This window comes from Crinia signifera, chromosome 5 (genome assembly GCF_055691185.1).
Source record: "Crinia signifera chromosome 5, ASM5569118v1, whole genome shotgun sequence".
In the NCBI taxonomy this organism is placed as follows: Eukaryota; Metazoa; Chordata; class Amphibia; order Anura; family Myobatrachidae; genus Crinia; species Crinia signifera.
In genome coordinates, this window is record NC_139221.1 from 162,025,798 (window position 1) to 162,039,251 (window position 13,454).

The 13,454-nt window shown below is 41.6% G+C and overlaps 1 protein-coding gene across 2 annotated transcripts in view; it reads right to left on the reverse strand.

The window, feature by feature from the left end:
* DDC (dopa decarboxylase) overlaps window positions 1-13,454 on the reverse strand; it is a 120,592-nt gene that overhangs the window by 20,222 nt on the left and 86,916 nt on the right. For both annotated transcript variants that reach the window (XM_083188202.1, XM_083188203.1), the window contains 3 exons: window positions 10,186-10,205; window positions 9,612-9,710; window positions 5,604-5,705 (listed from right to left, as the gene is read on the reverse strand). In XM_083188202.1, the coding sequence (XP_083044328.1) occupies window positions 5,604-5,705; window positions 9,612-9,710; window positions 10,186-10,205 (221 nt within the window). The remainder of the gene's footprint in view (window positions 1-5,603; window positions 5,706-9,611; window positions 9,711-10,185; window positions 10,206-13,454) is intronic.

Consider the following 13,454-nt stretch of genomic DNA (forward strand, 5'->3'; position numbering starts at 1 on the left):
CTGAAAGACATGCACTTGTCCTGAATGCTGTTGTTTACACAAAATGAATATCAACATTTTATTAAATAATATGTTTCTGCTATAAATCATACTTCCCAACTTCTGAATAATGGGCGGCGGTACGCTTGTATGCACTGCCAAAGTTTTTGAGCATGGCCTGGTGAAAAGGGGACGTGTCCTACAAATCACATCATTCCACACATATATATATATATATATATATATATATATATATATATATATATATATATATATATATAGACATTGGAGGGGCTCTGCACACACTAAATTAACTGATAATAAATAGTGGAGATTTGGTTCATTAATTGATCAATGCATTTAAGCCTGCAGCCCCCGTCAAGGGACCCCACTGTTCTGCAGGTCCTACCACTATCGCTGAAAATGGCTGCAATACACATAGCTATCACATCAATGTTTGATACCAGTCATGCTATCAGGTCTGAAGCTCACAGCAGACTTTGCTTTTATAGGTGAGCAGCTACCAACATACCTGTCACTATATATATATATATATATATATATATATATATATATATATATATATATTATAATGGTAAGATGGTGCCCAATGGTGTGAATCCTTATTCAATATAACCTTATAGGGTCATCAACAATAAAAAGTCCCCAAATCCTTGAGAATGTTCGTTCTGTTTCATAAAAAGTCTTTAGTTCATAATAGTTGATAAAATTTCACTTATGGCAGATCATCTTTTACTATATGCTCAACACTTGTAATAATAGATGGAATACTTTCACAGTAGCAAAGAACCCTTTGATGATCCGAATAGGACCAATTAAACTCGGGCCAAACCTTGCCGAAGATTGATGAAGTCTGATGTTCCCGGAAGACAGCCATACCCAATCACCAACCTTAAACGGACAAGGACACCTGGACTTATCAGAGAACACCTTCTGCTTATAAGCTGTCTCCCTAATGGCACCAAAAATCTTCTTCCAAGTAATCCTAAGGCAAGAAGTAAAAGAGGAAGAAGAAGTTGAGGCTTCGGATCCCAAAACATTGGTTCGAGGGTGAAACCCAAACACTGCAAAGAAAGGTGAGGTCTTGGAAGGCAGAATGGTATGCATTATAATAAGTGAACTCTGCCACAGGTAGACAATCAACCCAATAATTTTGCATTTTAGAAACAAAACACCACAGGTATTGTTTCAGAGACTGATTCATTTGCTCAGTCTGCTTACTTGACTGAGGATGGAAGAGAACTGATTTTGATCTTAGAGCGGAGCAGAACAGTCTCTAAAAATGCGCAACAAATTACGGGCCCCTGTCTGAAACAATATCTGTGGGTAATCCATGGAGCCTAAAAACATGTCATAAGAACAGATTGACCAATTCTTTGGCACATGGCAATGTTTCAGGGCCACAAAGTGCGCCATCTTTGAAAATCTGTCAATGACAACCCAAATGGTTTGACAGCCAGAAGAAACTGGAAGACCCACCACGAAATCCATTGCGATGTGCGACCAGGGCCTAGAAGGAATGGCCAAAGGCATGAGCTCCGCGAAAGGCTGAGACCGAGGCACCTTATGTCTGGCACAGACTGGGCAGGAAAGGACAAATTACTTGGTATCCCGAGAATACCTGGCCAGCAGACCACGTGGGATAACAGATCCAAGGTCTTAAACATTTCCGATGACCAGCGATCTTAGTGTCATGAAACTACACCAAAACTCTACATCTAAGAAACTCAGGAAAAAGCAAACAACCTTACGGAGTTTGGACAGGAGCCTGACTCTGAGCCTGGCGAATAAGACCCTCTAAGGTCTGATTGAGACTGGCCTGAATACACATAGCAGGAAGAATTGAAGAAGTAACTGCCATGCGGCCGTGCTGAGGAAGAAAGCATTGAGAACGCGCATCTGCCTGGACATTCTTAGGCCATGGCCTATAGGTGATAAGAAAGTTGAACTGAGTGAAGAACAAGGCCCAACGAGCCTGTCGGGCATTAAGCCTCTTAGCCAACTCAATATATTGCAAGATCTTATGATCGGTTAAGACCAGAATCTGATGAGTGGCTCCTTCCAACCAATGCCTCTATTCATCAAAGGTCCACTTAATGGCCAACAATTCCCTATTCCCCATGTCATAATTGGCTTCTGCGGAGGAAAACTTCCTAGACATGTAAGTGAAAGGATGGAGAACAAGAGAATTAGGATCCTTTTGTGAGAGCACAGCCCTTGCTTCAACCTCAGATGCATCTACCTCCACAATGAAAGGAAGGTCGGGATAGAGATGTCTGAGGATGGGAGCAGAAACAAAGGCCTGTTTGAGAGCCTGAAAAGTGTGTTTCGCCTGGGGAGACCAATTGGATGGATCTGCTCCTTTCTTGGTCAGAGCCACAAGAGGTGCCACTATTGAGGAAAAAGCATCTATAATAGTTAGCAAACACCAAAATTCTTTGAATAGCTTTAAGATTGGTGGGTTGGACCCTATCCATGACAGCTTGGAGTTATTTGGAGGAGGAAATAATGTATCCTAAAAAAAGACACTTGAGATACTTCAAACTTGCACTTCTCAAGTTTATCGAACCAATTGTTCTCCCGCAACTTCTGCAGCAGTTGTTTAACCTGAGTTCTGTGTGAGTCCAGATCTTGTAAAACAAATCAAAATGTCATCCAAGTAGACAACAATGAATTTGCCCAGGTATTCTCATAGCGCATCATTGATTAAATCCTGAAAGACGGCAGGGGCATTAGAGAGACCGAAAGGCATGACTAATTATTCATAATGCCCCGACTGGGTACTGAAAGCAGTCTTCCACTCATCTCCGGTTTTGATCCTGATAAGATTATATGCTCCTCTAAGATCGATCTTGGAAAAGATGGTGGCGGACCGCACTTGATCGAATAACACGGAGATCAACGGGAGTGGATAGGTGTTTTTTACCATGATCTTATTAAGAGCTCTGAAATCTATACAGGTCAGAGGGAGCCGTCTTTCTTGGCGACAAAGAAGAACCCGGCACTTAACGGAGACTTGGAAGGCCAGATAAATCCTTTTTTAAAACTTTCCTGAACATACTCAACCATGGCCTTAGTCTCTGGGATGGACAGGGCATAAAGCCTACCCTTAGGTAACTGAGCATCAGGCAAGAGTTTAATGGCACATTCATAAGAATGGTGCAAGTTTAAGACTATCTGACTTGTAAAGACATCTGCAAACTCAGCATGACAAGAAGGGATTTTCAACAAGGAAACGGATGCCTGCAGGATGGACGTATTCACACACCGCCTTATGCAGTTTGAACCCCAATGGACTATATCACCCGAACTCCAATCAATGGATGGGCTGCACTTGACCAACCAGGGATGACTCAAAACCAAAGGAACAACAGGACAAGTGGTCAACAAGAAATAAATATCTTTAGTATGGAACAGACCCACCGTTAATTGGAACACAGGGGACTGATAATAAATAATACCATTGGGTAGTATACTCGCGTCCAGACCTCGCATGATGATATATCCTTCAAGTTTATGAAGAGGAATACCGAGCTTCTGAGCAAAGGACATATCCCAAAAATTACCAGCTGCTCCACTATTGATAATAGCAGAACAAGAAGAATTGACCCCTCCAAAAGAAATACTACTGGGAACTAATAAAGAGTTATGAGAGGAAAAAAGTTGGAGGCCTAAGTGAACCCTCTCCTCATTCACTTGGCCTAGGCTTTTCCTGATTTGTTGGGGCAATTTCAAAAGACATGACCTTTGCCCCCACGGTACAAACAAAGACTGACGCTAATTCTGCCAGCTCTTTTTCCTCAGAGGAATCTCTGGCTGCACCCAGTTTCATGGGTTCTTCACTTTCCTCGGGAGAGGCCAACACAAAAGGAACGGGACCGTTCTGAGAACCCCATTCCGACCTCCTTTCACGGAGCCGACGGTCAATCTTAATGGCCAGCTCCATCAATTTATCCAAAGACCCGGGTACCGGATACTGAATAAGACTATCCTTGAAGGCGCCAGATAAGCCACATCGGAACTGACTCCATAGGGCAGGGTCATTCCAACCACAGTCATTCGACCAACGGCGGAACAGTAAACCTCCACTGGATCTTTACCCTGCTTCAGGGCTCGCAGATGGGTTTCTGCTGAAGCCTCCCTGTCGGGTTGTCATATAACAGACCAAGCTAACTGTAAAAGTTATCCACAGAGGATAAGGCAGGACTGTCTGTTGGGAGCCCGAATGCCCAAGTCTGGGGATCCCCTTGTAACAGTGAGATAACCAACCCCACCCGTTGAGACTCAGAACCTGAAGACTTGGGCCTAAGGTGGAAATAGAGTTTGCAACTTTCACGAAAAATTTAAGAAATCCTTCAGGTTTCCCAAAAACCGATCAAGCAAATTCATCTTAGGTTCAGGGACTACCGGTGCTGGAGGTCGGGATCCCTGTTCCTGGGAGGCAACCCGCAATGACAAATCCCAACCCTTTTGTGTTAAGCTCTGAAGCTGATCCGAGAAGGTCTGAACCACCTGATTCATGTTCAGCTAAGAACGTACACCCAAAACCAACAACAAAATTATTATATAAAGAGTACCTTATATAATCTGTTGGGCCAGTGATAATGTCACGAGGACTGGTGATGTGTTTGGTTTTGGCAAACTAATGCTGAAGACCACTCCCCAAAGGGACGGCCGCCTGGGAAAAATTTTCAAGCTCCAAAAAGCTTTCCAAGTTTGGCTCTGCTAGCTAGCTCCTTCTGACTATAGTATTTATTAGCTGTTGTATACAATGGGAGAGAATCACCCATACATGTCAGATTCAACTTGCTGAAAATCGATACCTCTACAAAAATAACTGCAGAAAACTGATAAGTCCTAAGGCTTTTTCTTCATTATGTAAGATAAAGATTGTCGCTGCATTTGGATGATAATGCAACTCTACGAAGGCTAATAGTTTAAATCTACATAGATAAATACATACATGTATGACCCACAGTTGCATTGATTCCATTTTGGACTAAAACTATGAACTACGATCCAGTTATTTTATTTTACTCTCCTTATCTATGTTGTTAATAATATTTTTTGATAATATATTTTTTATCCATATTCTTTTTACAATATTATGTCGTTTTCTCATATTGTAAGCTTGAGAGTAGGGTCCTCCTACCTTTGACTGTCTGTAAACACCCTGTATGTTGTATCACTGTCTCCTTTTGTAAAGCGCAATGGAATATGCTGCGCTATATAAGAAACTGTAAATAAATAAATATTTTTGTTGTTATTGTTCTTCTTCTGTCCTGTATGTTGTATTGTCTTTTTTGTTAGTTTGGTCAGTTTCTTAGTCACTCGTTGATCTACTATAGATCAATGGTTCTGAGCTTCAGTCATCAAGTGCTCTCTGCAATTGGGATTATTACTGACCCAGCACAATAGCTCAACCTCACCTGTGCATGATAAAAGAGATCCTGAAAACATTACCTGTTCGGGGTACTTGAGAACTGTATTTGAGAACCACTGGTCTAGATAATACAGTGCTACTGCCATGTAAACTAGATTGTATTTGATGTAAAAATAATTTTTTTATCTACTATTTATAAACAAATATAGTTGCATCCTACCTTTAAACGGAAGCATACCAGACCCAAGATAACCGGGACACAAATTTCAAATCGTTCGTCCTGCTTTACATAGTTCATAAATTCATGTGCCAGTCGTACGTGCTGTGAAAGGTGAATTAACTTACGATTATTAATTAGTATATAAATGCAAAAAAGTAAATGTCACCAAAAATGAAAGAATGAAAACATTTTATTTAATTATATTACATATTTATGCATTTCATGTTCTACAAAGACTTTTTATTCTCTACAACCATGATCTTCTGGACAGGCCAGTACAGTATGATGCCAATAAAATGTCATAAACTTTGGTAGGAAGTTTACAGTGAATGAATCGGTTGTACACATAGGCGAATCTAAGGGGTGGTCCGGGGTGCACCGGACCACCCATTAGACCACCAGTCGTCTAAAATTTAAAGAAATGAAAGCCGGGCAGAGAGTTGTGTCCTGCCCGGCTTTTTAGTCTAAGGAATTGCTCCTTGCCAAGGGGGATGTCTCACGCCGCTGGTCGCTGGACACACCTAATTGAAAGAAATGACAGCCAGGCGGAGAGCGATGTGCGCTGCCCGGCTGTAGTCAGTGGCATTGATATTTCCAGTTTTCCCTTTGGACCGCCGGCAGCCAATCAGGAGCGGCATTGGTGGTATTGAAAGCCGCTCCTGATTGGCTGCCGGACCCCAGCACGAGAACTAAAAATATTGATGCGCCTGCAGAGACTACAGCCGGGCAGCGCACATCGCTCTCTCTGCCCGGCTGTTATTTATTTCAATTAGGGGCGTCCAGCGGCGTGTAACACACCCCCCTTAGGCAACAAGCAATTCCTTAGACTAAACAGCTGGGAAGCACACAGCTCTCTCTGCCCGGCTGTCATTTCTTTAAATTAGGTGCATTAGTATGACATCCCCCTTAGCAACGAGCAATTCCCTCCCCCCTTGGCAATTAGCAATTCCCTCCCCTCCTTGGCATCAAGCTAACCCTCCCCCCCTTGACAACGAGCTAACCCTCCCCATCTTGGCAATGAGCAATTCCCTCCCCCCTTGGCAACGAGCTAACCCTCTCCCCCTTGACAACGAGCAATTCCCTCCCCACCTTGGCAACGAGCAGTTCCCTCCCCCCTTGGCAATGAGCAATTCCCTCCCCCCTTGGCAATGAGCAATTTCACTCCCTCTTGGCAACAAACATGTATTCCCCCATGGGATTGAGCATGAAGCCCCTTTGGCATCGAGCATTAAGCCCCCTTGGCATAGAGCAAGAACCCCCTAGCAATGAGCAGGTAGGTAAGCGGCACTTATGTGTCAAATATGTAATGGGCATAACGTTTTGGTTATATAGTATGTAATGGGCATTATGGTGTGTGGCCTTATGTGTAATTGGCATTACGGCATGTTGATTTATGTGTTATGGGTATTACTGAGTTGGCTAAAATGTGTAATGGGCATTACTGTGTGTGGTCTAAAGTGTAATACCACGCCCCATTTTGTGATGCTACACCTCCGTCCATTGAGGCCACGCCCCCTTTTCGCTGCATGGCTTTGCCGCGCAAAGGTCCGCCCTACTTATAAATTTGGATTTGGGACCATCCATTACCATAATTCTAGATTTGCCTATGGTTGTACAGTAACATTACAATGAGCAATAAGAATGAAGACATTCTACAAAATCTACACTGGAAAACAGTATGTAATATTTATATTTATTATGATTAAATATTATAATAGCTACAACAAAATAAAATATTTCCTTTTGTATCTTATTGTATATTTATTTATTCATATGGATTGTGTAGTATTAATAAAGTGTTTTTCATTTTTGGGTCTAGTTACACAAACTAAAGTAAACTTCAATTTGCTGAAATGATTATTTCCTAAGAAGTACTACCTTTAAAAATAAATAATTTGAACATTGTGTATTGGGATCTAAATATTTTCTCTCATCAGTAATTTAACTACATGTTTAGTATATGACAATATTTCTACTTGCGAATATGAAACATAAGTAATTATGAATTTGTACACTAGAGGGAACCAGAGAAAGTATATATATACGACTCACACTCTGATTGACTAGACACACCTAACCCACCTGCAGAATTTTTATTCGGTGAAGTCATCAATCGGACTCTTTCTATCTACCCCCCAAGCTGAGGACACTCAGATAGCGAACACCCCTTCAAGGGGACTGATTCTCTTTGGTACATCTATCAATTAAGATTGAATACAGTACAGATCGATACTCTGTTACCCCTGAAGAAGTCCCTCCGGGACGAAACGCATAGGGTCTTTTCAGGAAACAAATATTGTACCTATTATGATATGATCTTTTGTGTGAGAACTTATTGTTTTTATACTATTGTACAAAATAAATTATTTTATATTGTTCCACCATTGTGTATGAAATTTGGGTGAAACATATACTAGCACACCTCTACACTTTTCCTTTTTCCATACTCATTTCTTACCTCTACTAACAGCGAGGTAGTTAGAGGTGCAGCTAACCCTATAGCGCAGAAAAGGTCACAACCCCCCATCTTTTGAGATATATATATATATATATATATAGGACAGAGGTAGGCAAGTCATTTTTAATTGAGTCCGGATATTTTTAATTATTCTGATCGAGGTCCGCATAATCAAATATCTGTAATGTAATTAATAACACATTTTTATTTTGGTGCTGAACCATTGTTTTGCAGGTGTGACAAGGCTAGGCTTTGCATCTTTGGATAGAGATTTCCTGGCTCTGGCAGAGAATTTTTTTTCTCCGGTTGCAGTATCACTACTTTGTCCATCTCTAAATCAGGTCATGTGTCAATATAGTGAATTATTATTTATTTATTACCAGTTCTTTATATAGCGCGCACATATTCCGCAGCACTTTACAGAGAATATTTTGAACATTCACATCAGTCCCTGCCCCAGTGGAGCTTACAATCTATTTTCCCTACAGTACATGCACACAAATTCATTTTAGGGTTATTTTTTTTTTTTTGGAAACCAATTAACCTACCAGTAGATTTTTGGATTTTGGGAGGAAACCAGAGTACCCGGAGGAAACCCACGCAAGCACGTGGATAATATACAAACTCCACACAGTTAGGGCCATGGTGAGAATCAAACCCATGACCTCTGTGCTGTGATGCAGTAATGCTAAACATTACACCGTCTGTGCTACCCCTATGTAGATATCCCATAATAATTAGTGAATTATTGTATATCTATGCAATTATATTTATATATTATTAAGAGACACATATAACCATTCTTTTTAATTTTATAATTTTTAGGGAGATCTTAAATAAATATAAAAGAAGTGATGAGTTTGCACATTACATTTGCAATGTGACAGCAGAAAGATGCATGGAGAATATTGTATGGATGGGCAGTGCTAGGGTATATGGTGCCCCTTTCCAAATTATATATTTGCACCCTCCTTCCTATAGGTAATAAAGGGATAGCTGCGATAAAGGCTTGCACCACAAGAAAGGGTGTGGTCTCATAAGAAAGGGGCATGGCTACACAATAGTATTGCCAATTCTTTTTGTGCATGATCTCACCACATAGTAGTAGTGTACTTTATTCACATTATGAACAGAGTAGTACTCCTTATACACAATACAGACAGTAGTGTTCTGTATACACATAACGGCCACAGAAGCAATGTCCCTTACAATTAACACACATTAGTAGTGCCCCATAGAAAATAACACCCACAGTTACATGCTAGTTGCCAGAGGTGAGCACTGCATGCCTCTGTGCTCCCAGAATCCGCACTTCCGGGTACTGCTGTGCCAGCGTTGAAACTATAACTGTCACACTAGCACTGTCTCTTGATAGCCCTACTTTATTGGTGATTTATTGCTATATAATTGTGTAGAGAAACCTAATTTTTTATACTTGTTTCTACATTTATATGACAGCTGATAACTGTACTGTACAACACATGAATACAGCAGCCCTACTGTATAGTATTTGTGTGTGTGTGTGTGTGTGTGTGTGTACAGTAGCTTACCTTGCGTATGTGATCTTGAAGTCCTTTCACACCATACATTCTCATCACAAACCACAATTTTAGGGAGCGAAATCGCCTTCCCAGCGGAATCTGCCAGTGCTGTCCGTAATAAAAACAAAGTTGTATATTTACAGTACACTTGCATACAACACAGGCACAGATTTCAATTTATGGATGGAATGTACTAACCATCCCCACCCCACTTCTGCAGCTGACATTTGCATAGTACTATGCGCTTTTTAGAAATGTAATGGTACTCACAGAAAGATATTGCGCCAAATGTAATACAATGTGAGAATCAGAAGTTGAGAGATGTTGGGAGAGGTTACCCATTTTATTTCAAAGTGGCAATCAAACCTGTTTTTTTTTTCAGTGTAAATGATTGCGCTTTAAAAAAAATGGGAAAACTCTCCAAAAATCTATCACTACATGTGGCCCATTATGTTTATAAAGGCACAGTAAAGATACAATAATAGGGATCTAATTCCATACAACAGGTTTGTTATACCTGGATGTAGCTATTCTATATCAAAGTTTGTTTAAGAGTTTAAAAAATTTTAAAATAAAAACTTACTCTGTAGTCTGTGACTAGACCTGAATAAGACAAGAGAAAAAAAATATTAAATTATAAACATTGTAGTCAGTAAATTCATTGTAAACCAAATGAGCTAAGGAGGTGTGTTTTGTCGCATACACAGTATGCTGTAAATGATATTTGTACAGCATAAATAAAGTAAAAAATTGATACAGATGTTCTCCATAAATCGCGACCTTCATCCATATGGCCTAAGGCAGGCATGTCCAAACTATGGCCCTCCAGCTGTTTTAAAACTACAAGTCCCATCATGCCTTGCCACAGTTTTGCAATTAAGGAATGCTAACACTATGGCAAGGCATGCTGGAATGTGTAGTTTCACAACAGCTGGAGGGCCATAGTTTGGACATGCCTGGCCTAAGGGCTAAATTAATAAATTCAATTATAATAATTGGGTAGGAAATTTTTTAAATTGACCATAAAGAGTTTGCAGAATTAAAATCGGTATTCATTTTGTTTTGGTGTATATTTGTATTATTTCTAGATATAGATTAAGACCCCCTGCCCTCTCGGAGACCACGGGGCTCTTTCTCTCTTAAGGGGGTACACATGGGCTTGGGCTGGGCGATTTAGTCAAAATCAAGTTTTAGTTAGCTGTCGGAGATGGACTGCTGCCATCCCCAGCCGCAAACAAATATACACGCACACACTGTGTGTGGCGGTTAGTCGATATTGCCTTGCTTGCATATTTGACTGGGTAATAGTGACACCGCGGGGCAGTGCATGGCTAACACCTGCAGTGTACACACAGTGCCATTCTGGCTAACCTTCTAGGTGATTTTGACGATCTAGTCAAAATCGCCTGGCCAAATCACACTGTGTGTACACGGCTTTACCGTAAAAAGGAAGGAATCTAAAATCACAATTTTGTGATCGCCCCAAGCACAAAAAATCAAAAGGAGTAGTGGACGAGCTGGGCTGGAGTTCTGGCCCAGGCAAGTAACAACTTTTCGGATTCTCAGTACATCTCGTTCACACTTGTGCTGTGCCATTTGACACATTCCTTACATACACAGCAGACCCTCTACACAGTATTTATTCATGATGGTAGGAGTAAGACTTCCTCAAATAACAGGTGAAGGTCCTCTTCTCCGACCACAATCAGAGTGGTAAAGACTGTGACAATATGATAAATATCATACGTTCCGTATAACAGACAGCGTATCCTCTTCTCTGTGTACCAGATAATATATCACAGGATATTAATATCTCGTACAGATTGCTCCTCACTGGAGTTTTTAGACCAGATATCACTCTGGAGGATCCCAAAAAATATATAGAAATAGTATATAGTTTAATACTATTTTATTGGGACATAACATATAAAAAGTTAACAAAGGGTATATAGGCTACCTACTTCTTCTTTACCCCCCTGCAAGTGACAGCCTGCTTCATGTGCCTGCCATGTGATACACTACTCCCCTCTCTCTTCGGTGCCTGCCTGTGGACCCTTCCACCCCACGCAAGTGACAGCCGGCCACCTTTTCTCTTCTGTGTCTGCCTGCCCCCCCCCCACCACCACACACACACACACACGTGACACAGTGCCTCACCTACATTCTCCTGCATGACATTTCCCAGCTTGCACCCCTACCTTCTCTCTCTCTCTAGTTAGTTTCACTCTTGATCTGACATCCTCCATTTCCCTGATTCTTCTCTATCTCCCCCCTTCTCACCTCTTTCTCCCCGATACCCTGTCTCTCTCTCTTTCTCCTTCACTCTTTTTCCCTGAAACTCTATCTCCCCATTATTTCCTCTTCCCAACACCCTCTATGTCCCACACTCTCCTGTCCTCTAATTATAGTGACAATCACATGGGGGGGGGGGGGGTCTAATCAAGAGTTTTCAATGGGACCCACAGATTTCTAGTTACTCTCTATAAGCTTTTAGCCATGGTCCCAGCCACTCTGGATGTTCCCGCGGAAAGCGGGACAGTTGGGAGGTATGGCTCGATGTTATTTTCCAACTACAGAAGCGGAGTCTATGCTACACATGGCAGAAAAGGAGCAATGCTCCATCCTCTTCTCCTGCAGCATCAGTCACTGTCATGTAACATTACTCTGTCTTACTTTTCAACAGACTACTGCTCTCTATCTCATAATCCTCTTATCTCTCTCCCTGAGACTTCTTGTTCATGTGTGATAATCTTCTCAAAATACAAATGCTGGGCACGTGGCTTATTGTTTTCTTTGTGGTAAATGTGCATCGTCATATGCGGTTTGGTCTCTCAAACATGATAGAGAGCAGGCAGACACTGCCCAGGTTCATAGCTCGCACTGATGGATAAAGCATATAATTATGTATTGCATATGCTTTATGTGAGCCACAGTTAAGTAAATGGTAATAACACTACATTTCAAAACATTCAAATGCCTGTAAAGGTCCATAAGCACTTGCCGATTTTGCCCAGCGTGTATGCTGACCGATGATGGGGAAAATCCACCACCAATCAATAAGCTCCTAGGTGCCATGTTACAGGCTGAGTTGAAAAATGACAGGAAGGAGCTGATGGTTAATGCTTAGTACAATTGGCCCTAAGTCTTTTACGCTAGAACAGTGGTTCTTAAATTGTGTGCTGTGGCACCCTGGGGTGCCTTGGGGGACTTGCCGGGGTGCCCTGGGTTGGTGGTCCAGGACCAATTCAAGTTTTTTTATGTCCATTATAATAGTCAAATTGTGGACAAACAGAAGGGAATCCTGTCCATTACCACATAACTGACCAAGGATGAGATATAAACACAATTTATTTAACTTAATATTTGTTTCTGACTTTCTCAATGAGAAACCTTTAGCCTAAGGGTGCAGCGAAAATATTTCTGAAGCTTTGGGGTGCTGTGATTCAAAAACTTTGGGAACTCCTGTGCTAGACCATACTTACCTACAAGAGGCTCACTTTCTTGGGGTAGTCCCCAGAACCCCCAGAAGAGTTGGTGTTTTTCATGCATCTCACCCACTGCCTCTTGAATTGGGCATGATTGGGTTAATAATGGCATTAATCGCGGTTCTGTATGGATGAGGCAGTCCAGTCTTCATATTAGTGTGCAGCTCTGTGCTGCCCGGACACAGGTGAGGGGGCGATGAGGGGCGGCGGGGTTCCGTGCGGGGCGGCGGTGGGATGCGGTAGAAGCCCCGGCGGGGGGTGCTTACAACATCCCATTTTTAGCTTAGAGAATCTCCCCCTTGGTAAGAAATCTCCAGGGTTTTTTTGAAAGCGGCAATCAACTGCGCTGCAAAACCAGTTTGATTGT